General features: G+C 32.7%; 2 protein-coding genes across 5 annotated transcripts in view; one reads left to right on the top strand and one right to left on the bottom strand.

Moving 5' to 3' along the window:
* LOC126769601 (terminal uridylyltransferase Tailor-like) overlaps positions 1–20,126 on the bottom strand; it is a 598,301-nt gene that overhangs the window by 275,331 nt on the left and 302,844 nt on the right. The window lies entirely within an intron of this gene.
* The window catches only part of LOC126769383 (echinoderm microtubule-associated protein-like 2), a 77,969-nt gene that overhangs the window by 44,119 nt on the left and 13,724 nt on the right, over positions 1–20,126 (top strand). For 2 of the 4 annotated variants that reach the window (XM_050488123.1, XM_050488124.1), the window contains exons 3-7: positions 9,674–9,868; positions 10,966–11,077; positions 11,696–11,833; positions 12,724–12,840; positions 13,532–13,603. In XM_050488123.1, the coding sequence (XP_050344080.1) occupies positions 9,674–9,868; positions 10,966–11,077; positions 11,696–11,833; positions 12,724–12,840; positions 13,532–13,603 (634 nt within the window). Of the gene's footprint in view, positions 1–9,673; positions 9,869–10,965; positions 11,078–11,695; positions 11,834–12,723; positions 12,841–13,531; positions 13,604–17,219; positions 17,871–17,959; positions 18,071–20,126 lie in introns of those variants that run through there. The other 2 variants (XM_050488125.1, XM_050488126.1) reach the window with 2 other exon arrangements.

Genomic DNA, 20,126 nt, shown 5'->3' with positions numbered 1-20,126 from the left:
ATGTCCGACGTCGTCCCTTAGGAAACCAGCTCAGTCCTTCGGGTCCTTTGCGATGAAGGAAAGCAGAAACGTCGTTATGACAAAAACCGTGTTCTTGTGTAAAAATACATTATTTTTAGCATACATACCTACAATTCACTTGACTATGATATCATTTCTGAGACTTTCCATTTCAATGATCAAATCGCTTATATTATTATCACAGTAAAAAAAGTGGACGGCGAATGGTCAAAGAGTTTATTGTAGTAATGATCAATGAATGCATTTTTTGTTCCTTTCATCTTGTATTATGTTATGTTGTATTTCACTTTCAAGATTGTGACTTTAATTCAAACAAAAAATAACTGTCAATTTGCTTGAATACGTTTTTAAATTGAATTACACTTGATTCTACGAGAGACAGTGGCTCGATGGATAGACCACGTCGTAATCGAAAGTTGCAAGTGCAAATCGGGCAAGTTCCAAACCAATCAAGTGAATAATTCGTGTTTATAATTCATCGCACGCTCAGAGAAATACTTCGTAAGGAAAGTGCATACCTTATAATGTATCAAAATCCACCCAGACGGAAAAATCGACTTTGATATATAACGTTTAAAGATACATTATTAATTTAATCTAATTATTTTTTTACTAGGGAAATAAACAGTATAGTATTACATTAAATAAATTAATTAGGTAGAAGACATAAAATAATAAAGTTTCCACTTAAAAATAGTACAATAGAACAGTGAAGATTAATTTATGCATACAAACGAAATCTGCATTAATCAAATTGTTTAGTAGGTTAACATTAATTACCCGCTAAATTATTATAATTAACGCACTTTCAAATTCATCTCCATAAAATAACACTTTCTCATTAGTTTTAAAATATTTCTGTACACAATTCCATATCGTCTCTTCGTCCATTGCACAACATTAATTATATACAAGAAATATTTCGGTGTTTTTTTTCCTAATGCTATAGTATTAAAAATAGTGATTGATACCTATTTTATAAAAAAAATATTATAAAATTTTCTTGATCAAATAAAATCTCGAATCCTTCAGTCATTATTTTTTCTGATTTCCGCTGTCTCAAAATAAAATAGGATATCTAATTAATAATGTAGGGCTGCCTCTAGGGATTGTTTCTCTTAGCATGAATCGTTTTTGCTAGAAAAATTCACACACATTTTTAATTATGCTTTGTTGCTTTATAAAATCATAATTACATAAACAAAATGTTGTTTAAATTGTAAATATCTTTTTATAATATTTGAACTTGGCAATGAAAACAAACCGATTTGTATTTAATTTGAATTGTTAATTAAGTATTTAATTATATAGTATTATAACCCGAGAATTTTAATTTAAATATTACTACTTATACGATAATATGTCTAACATAATTTTAATAAAGATTTTTACGTTGGAGAATTTTGGAAAAAAAATATATTTTTTTAATTTTTAACTTATAACATTTATTGCAAGTTACAAATACATGAACAGGTGCACTCTGTTAACAAAATGTTGTTTAAATTGTAAATATCTTTTTATAATATTTGAACTTGGCAATGAAAACAAACCGATTTGTATTTAATTTGAATTGTTAATTAAGTATTTAATTATATAGTATTATAACCCGAGAATTTTAATTTAAATATTACTACTTATACGATAATATGTCTAACATAATTTTAATAAAGATTTTTACGTTGGAGAATTTTGGAAAAAAAATATATTTTTTTAATTTTTAACTTATAACATTTATTGCAAGTTACAAATACATGAACAGGTGCACTCTCTACGGCAATGCTTTCCTGTTCACGGGAGTTTTCACACTTCTAACTCTGCTGTCAAAACCTTATTCGGCCTAACCTGGTATTTGAAACTTTGAGTACTACGGCCTTTAATCTAGCTATACCAACTATGCAGATGAGAACAGCATCGTATGATATCGCTATACATGTAGTGGACGCTCTGACTGTTCGCTTATTATCCAAGAAACACAGCGTGTAATTCACGGTTCCTGCCTCACAAGATGTGTTCTACTTGTGTAATGCTTGTCTTGTTTAGACCTTGTGCAATGTTGCCTTAGCTTGGCTCTAAGCTCGTGGACAGCACTTGATTTTACATTAAGATATTATTGGAACAAGATTAATCTTATATACTTTATTATTTTGACCTAGATAAGATCTTTGGGCATGTTGAGGATGTATTTTTGTATTTGGTTGTAATGTTTATATGTAACGTTGCGTGTGCAAAATTCACTTTTGTCACGTTTATCGATTTGTACTTTTTTTAAACGGTTAGAGCAATTGATTTTTGTAAGTTTTGAGGGTTTTTTGTAATTGATATTGTTTCTTTGCATCCGTGCTTTATTGTTTCCTTTTTTTTGTTAGACGTTTGTTAGAAAACTTAGCATCGTTTTTGCGACGTAGACGCTCATTAAGAATTGATTTTACTTTAATGTTATCCAAAATAAATTCTACTCTAACTAGATTATAATTTCTAATTAGAAATTTGGAATATAAGTTTTCAAACAAATTAATATATTAACGGTTACTTTGTATGAATTTTACCCATACGACGGGAAAGACGGCTAGTATAAACATTTAATTAAGCTCTTACGCCTGTACATGATCCGAGATGGCCCAGTGGTAAGAATGCGTAAAACTTAACCGATGATCGTGGGTTCAAACCCGGGCAAGTACCACTGAATTTTCATGTACTTAATTTGTGATTATAATTCATCTCGTGCTTTACGGTGAAGGAAAACATCGTGAGGAAACCTGCATGTGTCTATTTTCACTGAAATTCTGTCACATGTGTATTCCACCAAACCGCATTGGAGCAGCGTGGTGGAATAAGCTCCAAACCTTCTCCTCAAAAAGAGGAAAGGAGGCCTTTAGCCCAACAGTGGGACATTCACAGGCTGTTGCGGCCTGTCCATACGTACCAAAATAGTCCGAATTGATTATTAGTTTTTTTTATGTTGTCTTGTAGTCTCCACAGACTTGTTTGTCCGTGCCTTTGATGAATCTTCCTATCGGCTTATATACTAATTAGTATGTACAACAATAAATAATAAAATATAACAATTAACAATAGTAGGTAAATAATATTAGTGACAACAATTTAGTTGCTTCAATTTCGTGTATAAATTTTTTTGTTACATTCTTAAATAGTATAAAATACAAAGAAACTAATTATTGTGTTCACGTTAAAACATTGTTTTTTGTAACAAGCAATTTGTTTAAATTATATGAACAAAGTTTTTGTCGTATGTTTTTTGTTGCTACTATCAAATAATTTAGAAAGCAAAAAGGTATTTGATATTAACGTTATTGAATACATAATTCTGGTTCTACTTAGATGGTTATGGTGATATATATGGTTATACTTAGATGGTTCAGTGACTAGATGACATAGATCTTGATGGAAGTAAGCGGTGTTCAATATGAGTTTTTTAAGAATATCCTTGTGTTTTAAATTTATCTTGCGTTCACCGGTATATGAATCCTTCAAAACACTTCTACATTTATTATTATCTTCTGATTTACATATAGCCAAATATCTATGCACAAACTTGTTTTAATTATTCTCAAAATAATCATTTCTTCTTTCTTCTATTCTTTCTTTTCCTTTGATCTTAATAATATTATGAACATCAAAGTTTTGTTAAGTAATTTTCATCAAAGTTTTGATAGTAAAACGTTTCGTTATCCAAGTTTAATTATTTACTAACATATTACAGTAACAGCCTGTAAATATCCTACTGTTGATCTTATTCCACTACGCTGCTTCAATGCGGGTTGATGAATACACAAGTAATTGATTTATTCCGACATACATAGATTTAACAAAAGGAAAATTATTATTAATGCAAATTAATCACATGATAACTCGGCTTGTTCACCTTAAACCCACAATCTTCGGTTAAGATTCACGTGATCTAACCACTGTACCGTCTCGGCTTTATTACATATTCCAATATTCCAAATACCTTCATAGGACGTATGCAGTCGAAAAACGGTTACAAAATAAAGTAGTTGAATATTACGTGTGTAAATATCTGAGGTGCATGTCAAACGGCCACCGCTCGAGATACCGTTACTACCGAGACCAGAGCATTTGAAAGTATAAAGAGTACAGCCGTATATCACAGAAAACATACTTTTAAAATGATAATAAACGCACTTTTAAAATGATATTTTGAACTATTTTCTGATATCATTACCATTATGTGTATTTAACATATTCCTAAAACTATATAAAGTAGCTTTGTACACAATAAAAATATAATTTAATTTAAGCTATGTACACTCATTTTTATAATATTTAAAAAAAAAAACAAAATAGGCTTTGCAAATTTATATAAAACACGCCGTCTAAAACTATTGTTCACTATTTCTGTTTCAATAGTGCACTGTGAGAGTATGTATGTAGAGTATTTATGTATCGTATAACACTTATATACTAACGATTTGTGTAAAACAGTATGAATCTGGAAATGTCTTATATATACGGCTTAGGGGAATATGTCGACTTCAAATTAAAAATTAGTGCAATTTGTATACATTCGATTTGGAACTTCTATTTTGTCATATTGCCCAAGCTTTGTTATGTCGATATACCTTATTATAATATTTTGTGTAGCCAAATCAATTCAACCGTTTTAAAAAATAAATACTTTCTTGAAACAGTCTGCTATATAAACTTAGCTAGCTTAGTTCAGTTGTATCTAATTATAATCTCTTTTTTTTCTTAAAGAAGCGTAAATGACATTTTTTTTAATGTAATTGAAGACATAAGTCGATGAGAGTGATAAGTAACAAGTTTGTAAGCTTATAAAAAAGTCAGTTTCGATTAATTATTTGATTTTTTAATAAAAAAATAAGAATAACACCTTCAATTGTGACATAAAAAACAAAAAAAAATGACATACCGCCTTTATTCACTCATGTGTTCAATTCGTTGTTGGCATAATGTTTCTTTTAAATATTTAAATAAGGTCGTGCAAGCTTATCTTTTAATTTTTTAATACCTTTTTTTTTCTTCTCCCACGATCAGTTGCCCTCGATATCTAGGGGTAGTGAGTCATTGGCAAAAGATTCATTAGCTTTAAATAAATAGGGAGTGAAGCTATGTTCTCAATAGCTTATTAAAATATGTTCGATAGTGTGTGAAGTGATAATATGGAAGGCCATGAGTCGCAAATCTCCAGGGCGAGTGATTCTCCTGGAGACACCATGAACGATGTGTATGCTGCGTGGCGTAAGTTTCTGTTAATTGGTCATTATCGCTTGCACCTTATTTTTTATTTATATATTATTTGTACACTACATTAAAAATACTTTTTCATTTTTGGTTTAGTACAAGGTCTTATGATTAATTAGACAAATGGGCTACCCGAGGAGGTCTGCAGTCGACCTTGCCTAAATTAAATATTTGTACTATGATAGAAAAAAAATTACCAATAATTTATTATTTGTTTTAAACGTGTAATAGAATGTACGACCTTCATGAGCGGCTTGCTCTTTTTACAAGTGTCGCGTGTCTTGCAAAACATACGGACACGGGCACGCCTCGTAACCTACATGTTAGCGAACAAAAATACCTTGTTAGCTAAAAGATAACATACACTGTCACGGATAAAATATATACATGTATATAGTAATAACTTTTATTATTAATGTGTGTATTATTAACTTGAGTCTAGACGGCTCAGTAGTTAAAATGTGTGGATCATAACCGTTGATTGCTGGTTCAACCACAATTAACCACTATTGAGTTTTTATGTGCTTACTTTAAAGAAAAACATCGTACTACATGTATGTAATTTCACTAATATACTGCCACAAGCGTATCCACCATTTAAGCCGGTATTGAAGCACCAGGCATTGGAACAGCGTGGTGGAATGAGCTCCAAACTTGGTGGAATTAGCCCAGTTGTCATTATTATTAATTTATTTATATGACATTATTAATAACTATAATATACAAAGTTTGGCTTGCTCTTTACTGAGCTAGTCTATATAAATTTTGATTTCAAAATTACTTTCATTCTTAAAGTACATAATATGGCTATTTGTGAGTTATCCAAAACAACCATTACTGTTGTCTGTCTGTTTGAATGGAGTAATCTTTTAAACTTTACTAATGATAGCTCTTAAAATAAAATATCAAAATTTGTATTATACGCGGTATAATCCGCGTATAATACAAATGTTCATGCGGAGAAAACCACGACATATCTTATTTCAAATAAAGAACGTTTAACGCAATTAAATTGATATAAATTAAATTATAATTACCTTTTATCGAATTTAAATCTAAAACTAAAGCAAGCATTTTGTATTTTAATGATTTTTTCATTCGATATAGTTCCTCAGTACGAAAAGCATTGTCACATTGTACAGTAATTGTTGTATTGTTTGACGACAATAGTAACGAGCCGAATTGTTCCACTGACCTGAAAATCTTTATGCGAAATCGGATTTACGCAATTTTAAATGCTTAATTATAAATATTTTATATTATTCGTTAAATTAACTTATTGCATTGTAAAAAAGATTATAATTACAAAGACGAATACTTAACAGTGCGTATTATGAATATTTCGACCAATTGTATGTATATATATATATGTTCGTGTATACTTTTTTTTGTATTTATTATGCTATTATACTAGCACTGGCTTTTTTTAGATGGCAAAGTTCACTATACATCTTTATCATACAATAATAGTTATTTTGAACAAAACATTTATACACAAATCTTAGGCTGAAAATCCACACTGTAGGTAGTTTCAAACATTAACTCAAACATACATACAGACAGACAAGGTAGGAAATTTCATATATTATATATAAATTAATAATAGTGCTTGCTTTAATTATAATTTTTATTATTGCTTGAATTCCGAATTACGAGGAAAAAAGACACAAAAATATATTTCATGCTATTTAAATTAATTAATTCTAACTAGCACCGTTGCCGTATTATTATTTAAAAAATAAACTAACGGTACAAACACGTTAACAGGTGTAACGTTTTAATAAACATGCTGTTTTACAATGAAACGTATTCTTAGATGCAAAATTTCACCTGTCTTAGCAAATGCGGTTTGTAACTAAAACAGCTGGAGAACAGATGCTTCTTTATACATAACAATGGATTTTAGTGTATCTATATAAGATTTTACTGGTGGTAAAGCTTTGTGCAAGCTCGATCTAGATATTCTACCGCTAAACAGCAGTTCTTGTTATTATTGTGTTCCGGTTTGAACGGTGAGTGCGCCAGTGTATTTACAGGCACAAGGGCCATAACATCTTAGATCCCGAAGTTATTGGCGATGTAAGCGATGATTAACATTTCTTACAATGCCATGGTGACCATTTACCATCAAGTGGCTCATATGCTCGTCCACCTTCTTCCTTTGTCTTTATAAAAAAAGATTAATAGATTAATGGAAAGATAAATAAAACATTTATTTGTACTCGCACCACAACTTAAATGTATTATTTTCGTAATCAGTTCTTAAATGCCGAGATGGCCTAGTAAATGCCGAGATGGCCTAGTAAATGCCGAGATGGCCTAGTAAATGCCGAGATGGCCTAGTAAATGCCGAGATGGCCTAGTAAATGCCGAGATGGCCTAGTAAATGCCGAGATGGCCTAGAAATGCCGAGATGGCCTAGTAAATGCCGAGATGGCCTAGAAATGCCGAGATGGCCTAGTGGTTAGAACGCGTGAATCTTAACCGATGATCGTGGGTTCAAACCCGGGCAAGCACCACTGAATTTTCATGTGCTTAATTTGTGTTTATAATTCATCTCGTGCTTGACGGTGAAGGAAAACATCGTGAGGAAACCTGCATGTGTCTAATTTCATTGAAATTACGCCACATGTGTATTCTACCAACCCGCATTGGAGCAGCGTGGTGGAATAAGCTCCAAAACCTTCTCCTCAAAAGGGAGAGGAGGCCTTAGCCCAGCAGTGGGACATTAACAGGCTGTTACTGTTACTGTTCTTAAAAGCATAAAACTGCTGACGTGGCCGATTACACAGAAGTTGACATATAAAAGTAGTTTTTCAAAGAGGTTTTTATACATGTGCAGTACATTAACTTCTGTACCGTTTAACGAATTTTAACAATTACTATACACACAGACAGGACGCGTGTAATACATACTCGTATAATACTAGCGTAGACTAAAATAATTGAACAGACGAATAGTAAAAAAAAATATACAAGCGGTTGATATAAAATAATGATAAAACAAATAGATATTCTTAATATATTGCAATGTGCAACATAGCATCTCAGTTCAAGGACTTCGTGTAATATTAATTTCTCAGATGACACGCTTACTTAGAAAATAAAGTATTAAACTACATAGGTCCGTTACCTAGTCTGAAGTAAGTAGTTAAATAAGAACGCATCTCATATATAAAATTTTTGATGTTTAAAATGATATATGAAGCAGATAAGCTAGATATTATTTATAGTAAAATACAATTAATTTATTTCTATCTTATTTCTCGTTATTACGCAATAATGATTTGCGTATTCGTGTGCAATGAAGTTGAATATATAAATAACATAATAATACATAGACATATTTCTTTTAAGATTATTATTCAAATAACTCAGATGTCATACTTGCGGTGTTTTAGAAATGTAACTTTCGCGAACAATTTGGGATGAGAATGAAATAAAAGGCCAAATCTATATGTAATGTTCTATTGAAACGTGGCTTGACTTGAATCAGCTTAATGCGCTCATAATATTTTTACATACTTAATGTTTGTATCTGCTAACAATGTTCGTCATCATATATATTTAAAAAAAAATTGGGTGTCCGTTCGTACCGATTTTCGGTAGGTGCTGTATACAGCGACGCGATAAGAACCTCGTATCTCACTCTAGAGTACCGACCACCCGTGATGCTTTGATGTGTGTACTCCTTAATGAATATTTAACCTTTTTGGGATGGTGTCCTGTGCCGAATACTTTGTTCTTACAGAATAGCTCTACAGATCTGCTATGTATAAAATGATGATACAACACATGCGTACATTCTAAAAGACGACACTTTATTTTTTGTTTTGGACAGACATGACATCAATATAATTTATTAATGTATGGAAAAACAAAAATTTTGTCGCGTTGCAAAATCAGCACGATTTCCATCGGGCAACCCAATATTAGACGGGTTGTTAAGTTTTATTATTGTATTATTTTCACAATAGAATGAAGGCGGTGAGTTAAATAGGTATAATTTTTACGCCGTATCGGATATCCAAACTGTGAACGGTCCTAGCCTCGTCTGCTGACAAGGCGAGCCACGTAACAAGTATTTTTTATCATAAATTATATTTTTCTGTTGTTAAGGCCTCGGTTGGATTGAGTGGGTCGTACACATCACTTTTATTATACGGGCAGTCATTAATATTTTAGACCAGTATACAAATGTAATTATAGGCTTAAGGGAGGAAATATAGAGCCTATGACGTTACCCATAGGCGTTGACTTTATAGGGAGTGGTTTGTACTTTTTGAATTGCAAAAGTTTGTGAACTATGGTAACTTAGCACCAAGTGGTCCATTCTTAGTCTGTCTTCCTGACATAATTAAAAGATTTGTATGATAAAATCTTAATTTTGTACCGTTTTTTTTTTCAGATGAAATGCTAGAAAGCGAGGGCGCGGGCCTTGCGGCGCGAGTGGCAGAACTCGAAGTGAGATGCTCTAGACAAGCTGAGGAGCTCCTCTGCCTTAGATCGACCTTAGCGGATGCACTCCGAAGACTCAACGCGCTTGAAGGTCGAGCTCCAACTACATCTAATGTCCAAAGAAATGGCGGAGGAACTTACACAGGTGAGTTATGCGGCATAACCTTTCATTTGACATCTCATGTTTAAGTCCCATCAGCAGTGACATGAAGGTGTCAACAATATAGTAATAAATGTAAATTGATTTAATAATCGACATTTTTTAACCTTAGATACGTTACGCCAATTATGTTTTTAACGGTTAAGGCGCCGTCACTTCAAGAATATATTTTAAATAATTACATCCTTTCACAATTCATTTATAAAAAAAAATCGATAATTTGAATCTACTTATTATAATAATATATATTTTGTTATAATAAAACGAATCGATTATGAAAACATACTTTTAAGATAGTACGGTTTCCAATAAACAATCGTTTGTCGTGTAGGTACTGACCTTCAAACACATTATAAAATTCTATTTATCTTTACAATTAACAATATAAAGTATCTTGATGTCTATAAACACATTATATATGTACAATAAAGTTATATAAAATAATTATTTTAATGCTACATGTGATTGGTCGATTGTTTGTAAATCTATAGAAAGGTCGTTGCGTTTTAGGCTAATCTTGATACTTTAAAGAAATCTTACACACTTTTTTTATAGGTTAGTGGACGAGCATATGGGCCACCTGATGGTAAGTGGTCACCAACGCCCATAGACATTGGCATTGTAAGAAATGTTAACCATCGCTTACATCGCTAATGCGTAACCAACCTTGGAAACTAATATATTATGTCCCTTGTGCCCGTAATTACACTTGCTCACTCACCCTTCAAACCGAAACACAACAATACCAAGTACAGCTGTTTTGCGGTAGAATATCTAATAAGAGGGTGGTACCTGACCAGACAGGCTTGCACAAAGCCCTACCACCAGTAAAAAAGAAAGGTCGTTGCGTTTAAGGCTAATCTTGATACTTTAAAGAAATCTTTCTTACTATTCTTCTCCTCTTCTATTATTACATACATTAAACATACGTTAAAACAGTTTATATGTAGCTTATAATTGTTACAGTCCCAACAAGTTGATACTAGAAATAAGTTTTATTTATCTTTGATCTCACAAAAACAAAAAATACTAGGTGTTGTCATGTATCACATATTTAAATAGCTATAAATATTTATTCACAGAGCGCACAACGGGGACACCGACCCGCGAGCTGAGAATAAGACAGCCTTCCTACAGAGAGAGCGTCAAACGAACCTCCAGCTACGGTTCCAGCGCTTCATCTCTTTCACAAAGGTATTATACCTGGCAAATTAAAATTACGCCAAATCGCAAATTAATGATTACGATCTTCTCCGATTCGATTTCGGCCACATCAGTCAATTTCAAAGGAAGTCTCCTTCAAAGGAAGACTGCTCAGAATATGTAATTGTGCAAAAGTGTGTGTGCAAATAAAAATGCACTATTCCTTAACTCTCATAATAAAATGTACTGACAAATCCGATACCGTCGAAAGCAGTTCAAGCTTACGACTAAACATTCGTATGCTTTCCGGGGCCAAATTTCAAACTAATCTGGTAACAGACATTTTCTTGACAAATTAATCCAATAGATTTTATTACCAGTTGAAATCGAGTAAAGGCATCGTTTCGACAATTTCGTGTTTCGTCTAAACAAGCTGTTCATAATTTGGACAAATTGTAAAAACTCTTAGCAATATATCAATTTGTCAACCAGTATATGATGTTCATGTTTCATGTACCGACCGGTAACAAACCGGTAATAAGATGAACCTTCATCTTCTATTTTCGATACTTTGTTTTCGCCGTTGCTTATATATAATATTTAAATGAATTATTTAAATTTGTGACGCGAATTACGTATTAATACAAAGATTATATTTTACATTTTTAGACGTGGTCCTCAACATCAATCGACGGGCTCACTCCAATCAGATTCACCAGCGTCATCTTCCTCCCTCTCCCCGGCACCATCGCCCTCCCCCCGTGCGACACCAGCGCCGCTCACTCCACACCCAGTGCAACCGTACAGGTAACAACTTTAGAAATAATTACCTTGTGATTACCTCAGGTAAGTAATATTTAAGAATATATGAGCACGCCATATCGTATAGGAATAGTGTTTATGGTCAATTTCATCAAATTCTTAGAATGACTCAGTAATTAATGTATGAAAGAAAATCCAAACTGTATTTCGGAATAGAAACAGAAACCAGTTTCTGTGACTAATTGCGTCATTGGTTCTAATGAAACTATTAGAAAGCCAAAAATATGAATCATTTTATATTGCAATTGTTGTTTCCCAATTCAAACCACTTACTCATGAACATATTTATTTCACATTGCACATTTTTGGTGTATTGTTACATTGTGTTATATATTTTTATTATTTATTCCAATACAATGTCATTAATTTAGAATTGGATACCGTCAGCAGAAAGTTCGATTGCCATTCGTTGCTCAGTACCGACAACAGCGAAAGTGTTCGAATTTTTAAATTTCGAATCTGACAGTGATATTTAAAATCTATCAAATTTTAAATTATTTTATTGATCTATCAACATAATTTACAACTATTTGTTTAAATAAAAATATAATCCACGATCACTCGTTTATGAAAATACAACGTACAAATGTACGAATGAATAATATTAATTTGCAATTAGAATATTAATGATCATGATAAATAGGATATAAAGACATTCATTTACAGCTCTGTAAATCTATTACCAACCTTCCTGTTTTATTATACGAGAATATAATCGCACTTACATATATTTCTAAATTGTATTTCTTATGTCATGTACTTGTGTGATTGTTTCTTGTGTACTTAAGACGTTTCAAAGGTAAAACATGATTAGATCATTATTATTTTCATTACGTCGCAGCTTGTTTCGCTAGCTTAGTAGTATAAATGTGTAGATCGCGAAATAATTCAACCTCCGGCAACCAGAGTCCTTCGCCGGCTACCAACAACCTCACCAAACGGTGGAATTCAACGGGAGATTTCAACGCACAGGGCCTTTTGCCCAGTACGAGGTAAGTTGAGCTACTAGTAAATTGCCAGTGTAGAAATATTTTATGTTATTTTAAGTTGCATATTTGAATATATTTTTTGTCAAATATAGATAAACAAATATTTAGAACTTATAAAGATTTCTTCTATCATCAAATATCATGTTTTGTGTTTTTGCTATATAAAATAGAATATGTTTTATATCGATTCGATTCTGCAAATCGATTTACATTATAATAAATCGAGGATTTTACACTTTGATTTATTACTTCTGATGCAAATTAATCATAATAGGTAATAAACAAATTAAACATAATAGGTAATATTGTTGTCGCAATAGAATGCTTGAGTGCTGTTTTTAATACGTTTCTTCGTGTATATCAAAAGATAATCACAGATAATAAAAAGACAAATTAATATATATATTTTTTCAATAATAAGTAGTCCAAAAAAAGTTTGCAGAACAAAAACCCTAATAAAATCGATTTGGTCTCGGGATGCTTACAAATTAGCCGCCATCTTGAAATATGCATATATAGCGCATCGTACGAAAGATACTATAATTATACATTAAAATGTTTTGTAATTTTTTTAATGTTTCAAGATACAGTACGGTTGGTTACTTATAATTAATATGTTTGATATTTTTTAAACATTTATAGAATATACTGTGATTATTTTTCTGTTTCTATCTTTTTTTGTTTATTTCCTTAGGTTTACAACGACCAAATCGTTGCTAAATTTATATTCTAAGCCGTCGCAAAATGGGCCTATATTGAAACATGGGTAAGTCCTCATTTATTCTGGGTTTGGTGCATTATGGGCTTTAAGGTGATGGGAATAAAGGTGTTTGGTTTTTTTTTTCAATAAACTATTTTATTATGCTTAACTTTGACAATCATATTTTTACAACTAAGGTTGCGGACTTGGAGTATTTTTTTATGTTTTATTTATATATGTTATATTTATTATTGTTTATTTTATATTTAAAATGCCATTTAGAAGTTTTTTTTGATTTTTTTTTTAACTATGTTTTAAAGGTCATGTAATAATGATTATGTATAATTGATTGTTCTAAATACTTACTATCAAAGTAAATCTAATGCTCGGAGATTAAGGCAAACATTGTGAAGAAACCTGCAGGTGTTGGATGCGATTATGATCAGCAGCACGGCAAAGGAGTTGGAATGGGAGCCAAGCCTGCCTTTCGCCAGTCGTTAAACATTTAGAGGCTGTTACTTACTTTTTTTTTAAACAGATAATTATTAATTTTATCACTATGGAATTTAACATTCAAACGATGAATTTCGTTTTTAAAAATTATGAATCACAAACGCTAAACAAATTTAAAACAGGAAATTGGTCTTTTAGCTATCTAGGCTGCAGAATTCAAGAACCAGGTTCGAAACCCAGATCGAGTGTTAAGATTTGTCGTCTTGATCTGGTCAGATCAGCTATAGAATGTGAATGCTTCATTGCATAACGTGAATCATTTAGATAAAATCATTTATATAACGTCAAAGTATTTAATTCAATAAGGAAATCCGCAAACACCTTATATACAAATATTTCCTTTATATAGAAAAACTAACTTACTAGCGGCCTTTATACGCGTGAGATTTTCTTTTTTCTTTATAGAATAGGAAGGCGGACGAACATATGGGCCACCTGATGGTAAGTGGTCACCAACGCTCCTAGACATTGGCATTGTAAGAAATGTTAACCATCGCTTACATCACCAATGCGCCCCCAACCTTGGGAATTAAGAATTCAAACCGGAACCCAACAATACCAAGTACTGCTGTTTTGCGGTAGAATATCTGATGAGTGGGTGGTATCTACCCAGACGAGATTGCACAGAGCTCTACCACCACATAAATGACAGATTAGTGCTTATATTCGTTATATATATGTTTTAGCCAAATATAACGTTCGTTAAGATCTAAATGTGAAACGTATGTCATTCATCTGGGTTTAAATGTGGACCCTATGTTAATCATCAGGGTATAAGGGTAGAACATACGTATTTATAAATCAGTTCAGCAAGTTACAGCGGACAAGTTACGATTGACAATCTAGGATGTTAGGATTTCATTGATACCATTATTCTAGTATTCATTTGAAAACACCAGGTCCATCTAACCTTCGTAAGTACTAGTTAGATATTAACACATTATATAATGCCGAGATGGCCTAGTGGTTAGAACGCGTGAATCTTAGCCGACGATCGTGGGTTCAAACCCGGGCAAGACCACTGAATTTTCATGTGCTTAATTTGTGATTATAATTCATGTCGTGCTTGACGGTGAAGGAAAACATCGTGACGAAACCTGCATGTGTCTAATTTCATTGAAATTATGCCACATGTTTATTCTACCAACCCGCATTGGAGCAGCGTGGTGGAATTAGCTCCAAACCTCCTCCTCAAAAGGGAGAGGAGGCCTTAGCTCAGCAGTGGGACATTAACAGGCTCTTACTTACTGATATAATATTAGTGAAGTCGATCCTTATTGAGCCTTGGATAAAACTTGACACGTACGGCCCAGACCTTAAAGTATTTATAAATAATTAATCACAACTTACTATAATACTATAAGGCTTTGTGCAAGCCTACTGGAAAGGTGCCATGAACTCATCAGATATTCTACCGCTTTACAGCAATACTTAATATTGTTGTATTCCGGTTTGAAAGGTGAGTGAGCCTGTATAACTACAGAGCACAAGGGACATAAAATCTTAGTTCCCACAGTTGGTGGTGCATTGGCGATATAAGGAATGTTTATTTTTGTGTTCACTCCACTTGTGGCACTCCATATTATGTATTTTAGTTATGTAATTATTTAGTCAGACGAGATTTTACAAACAAATTGAATTTGGCGACCCATCAGTATATACAAAGAAATACCTAATTATCCTGTTTAGGTTCGCTATTGGATGCATATAATTTTTCATAAAGTCACCTGGTAACGACTCCATTATTTATAAAACACAATAAAGCGCCCACACAGCTCATCTGTAATATTCAGAGAGCTATTTTGTGAAGTAAAATTACAAACCATTTGTCACAACCGAATACTTATTTTATGTACCTATTTGAATAAAAGTCAAATTATAAAGTATTAAGGAATATATATTTTTTAATATACAATAGGTAGGCGGACGAGCATATGGTCTACCTGATGGTAAGTGGTTACCAACGCTCATAGACATCGGCATTTTAAGAAATGTTAACCATCGCTTACATCGCCAATGCGCTACCAATCTTGGGAACTAAGATGTTATGTCCCTTGTGCCTGTAATTACACTGGCTCACTCACCCTTCAAACCGGAACACAACAATACCAAATACTACTGTTTTGCGGTAGAATATCTGATGAGTGGATGGTACCTAACCAGACGAGCTTGCACAAAGCCCTACCACCAGTAAAGTAGGATCCAAAACATTTAGAAACTGATGATATACTACAGTGTTTTTAGTATCATTCGTTTCCTTACAACCAACATATATACTTTCATTTTCATAAAATTTGAAAATAAACTAAATTAGGACATTTGTCCTAACTACCATAGTAGACGGTAACTTATCTATACTATTATTATTAACTAGCGCTTCACCCGCGGCTTCGCTCGTGTCATGATTGTTTTTCATAGAGTTTCATACAAAGGTTAATCCCTTTTATCATTTATAGATTAATTATAAATCAAAATGATTTCTTAGTGCTAGTTTACTGTGTAAAAGGAAATCTTATCCAAATAAGGTGGCAGCTCTAATAGTTTTTGCCGTCAGTTAATATGTCAATAAGTTATTATTTATATAAGTGTATTATACTTTTATATTAAAGAGACTGCCGCGTTGATCTAGTGGCTAGATGTAAGGTCGCAGACCGGGAAGTCCTGGATTCAAAACCCAGGTCGGGACATTAAAAGTTTTTTGAGTTTTTCTGTCTAAAATTCTCAATATTAGCCCGGAGTCTGGAACTTGGGAGAGTGTACACTCCCGTGCCTCGGAAAGCACGTAAAGCTGTTGGTCCTGCTTTTTCCGGTCATGTCGGATTGCCGTCCCATCGGATTATGAGAGTTACGGAATAGAGATTGCGCCTGTGTTTGCGCACACACTTGTGCACTATAATATCTCCTGCGTAGTTGGCTAATCTCTCTTGAGATTGGCTGCCGTGGCCGAAATTGGTCTATTATTACTACTTTACTATTTATATATAAGTCAACCCAGTATTTATAGTAAATACTCGCTTCTGATGTTCTTAATTTATATATTGCAACAGCTCCGACGCATAAGGTCATTTGTTTAAATTTTGCAATTGTTTTTACGATTAAACAGACGAGCTTCAAAAATCTTAGTTAAAAGTTATATTAACCTATAATTTTCAGAATCCATACCTACGCTATTGCGATGTTTTTGATTTGTATTGATTTCACATTTGACTTCTATAATATAGTATAATAATTTTATGATCTATGCGAACTAATTCCGACAACCGCGTTTGGTCATATACTGTAATTTCAATTCACCAATTTGTCTAATCAGTCTTGCGTGAACGGACAGGCAAATGGCTTTGATATTCTAGTATCCTCGCAATTGACATTGACCTTGGGCACTCCCACGTTCACTGTAAAGTAAGTAAATGTCTCTGAAAATAATACCTTAACGCTGATTATATTTTAACGACAGTCTATAAGCGTACTGTTAATGACTCACTATTAAGAAAAGATAGTACGCGAATCATAATAAAACAATAGAGGAATTTACGTTTATTATAAAATATCTCGTACATTGCTCGTATTAGTTCAATTCGAATTGATATCGTACTAAAAATGCAGTAATAGTAAACGCGCAATTATATTATTACATTCGCTGTGGATCAAACCTCTCGGTAAGTTTTGTTCACGCGCAGTCTGTGAATGTTATTCTCAGAAGCCGGCTGTTTGAGTCAGTGCCTTTGCAAACCTGTTTAAAAAGTAGACGTTTTGATACAAAACCAGTGCCATAATTGGATATTAAAAAAAACTGTCACTAATTTAACGGCATGGACGACAGGTAATTTACGTAATAATCACTAATCAGTATTACCGTTTTCCACTTGCGATAATTTGCTTTAATTTCACACGTATTTTTTTTTATTTTAGATTTATTTCTATATAAATATTTGGGAGCTTACTGCGTGGGCGCTTTTTATTTTTGGATTTTTGTTAAAGCTGTGTATAACGAAACATTACCGCGATGCCATTCACCCCGATGTAAGTCGCTTGGTAATTTTTTTTATGCCTAAGATGACGGCCTGTTTCGCGATAAAGCGGCATTGAATAATCGACTGTTTTTATTATCTGTGATGCAGCGATTGCTTTTGTTTTTTTTAACGCATCACGTTAATGTAATATTTATTTGTATTTTTATATGCTCGCATTTATAAGCTTCCTTCCTATACTAATTAAAATAAAATAGGTAAGTAAACAAAATCTGTTTCTTGCGTGTTCATATTTCTACACGCAATTATGTCTCAAGGTTAAAAATTTAATTCTATAAAAATGTTGATTAAAAAAGAATGATACCATCTTATTAATACGATACGCTATATGATCGAATTTATATTAGAATAATAAAGTTAAAGTATTTTTTCCCTTCACAAGAGCATTTACACTATACAATAATTTTTGTTTCAAAATTCGTCATGATTTTGACAAGAAATGTTTGATGTCATAATGAATGAATTGAGCTTGATTTTTCTTGTGTTTTTTTTAATATATTATACAAAATTACAGATTTAAAATATGGTCTACAATTTGCAATAATTTTAAGTAAACAAATAATAATATTTGCATTCGCTTTTCAATTAAAGATTGAATTTTTTATAAACCATCTTCAGTGGGACGATTTCTGACAATACATAATACATATATGTAATAAAGTAAAAATATATGTGTAGCAAAGTTCGAATGCAAATAAACTAAAATAACGTTACCAAAATATTGTTTAGTACTTATATTCTACATAATAATAATGTCCTCCAGACCGATTTCGGCCACGGCGGTTAATCTCAAGAGAGATTAGCCAACTACGCAGGAGATATTATAGTGCACAAGTGTGTGCGCAAACAAAGGTGCACTCTCTATTCCCTAACTCTCATAATCCGATGGGACGGCAATCCGACACGACCGGAAAGAGTTCAAGCGCAGGACCAACGGCTTTACGTGCTTTCCGAGGCACGGGAGTGAACACACTTCTAACTTCCAGACTCCGGGCTGCTACTAAGAATTTTCTGATAGAAAAATCCAATAACTTTTTAGTGGCCCGACCTGGGAATTGAACCTATTACCTCCGGATTTGCGGCCTTACATCAAGCCCCTAGACCAACGAGGCAGTACATTTCTACACACAGAACATATATGTATATAAATCGTGAGCTTCGTATTCATGTGATTAAAAAGATATTTATAATGACGCCCTAACGCTTATTGACTATTAATATTTTACCTATTATATCATTAAAATATAATTAATGCGAGATGCATATTATTTTGAAAACAAGAAGAATGTTAACCGAATAGTCAGAGTTAAAAATTATTTTAAAGGACCGTGTATACACTTTTACAACAGAATCCAAATTTATCCAAAATTATTCAATTGCCAAATCCAATTTTTTAAGGACCGTTTATTTATTAAAGTATATTATAAAACTAATGACTTCTTAGATGATAACACACATAAACAATGAAATGATCGCCTCCTGGTCGATTCAAATAGAAATATGAACAATTAATTGCATTGTAATTATAAATGTCGAAGAAAAAAAGAAAAACCTGCCGAGTTTCTTTCTGAGGTCTGAGGTCTGATGTGTTTATTTCTGAACCGGTGGTAGATTTTTTGACAATTAATAAATATATCGAATATAGATATAATAAATATATCAAATATGAAAAATATTTGACTTTTATGAAGGAGTATTGCATTTTAGTCATTAATTATTCTCAAGAACATATTCAACCAAACAACTGGTGGTAGGGCTTTGTGCAAGCTCGTCTGGGTAGGTACCACCCACTCATCAGATATTCTACCGCAAAACAGCAATACTTGATATTGTTGTGTTCCGGTTTGAAGGGTGAGTGAGCCAGTGTAATTACAGGCACAAGGGACATAAAATCTTATTTCCCAAGGTTGGTGGCGCATTGGCTATAAGCGATGGTTGACATTTCTTACAATGCCAATGTCTAAGGGCGTTTGGTGACCACTTACCATCAGGTGGTCCATATGCTCGTCCACCTTCCTATTCTATAAAAAAAAAAAAACTAATTATGT

The sequence above is a fragment of the Nymphalis io genome, chromosome 7, assembly GCF_905147045.1.
Source record: "Nymphalis io chromosome 7, ilAglIoxx1.1, whole genome shotgun sequence".
In the NCBI taxonomy this organism is placed as follows: domain Eukaryota; kingdom Metazoa; phylum Arthropoda; class Insecta; order Lepidoptera; family Nymphalidae; genus Nymphalis; species Nymphalis io.
The sequence above is the reverse complement of the archived record's forward strand: the minus strand, read 5'-3'. Positions and strand labels throughout refer to the sequence as shown.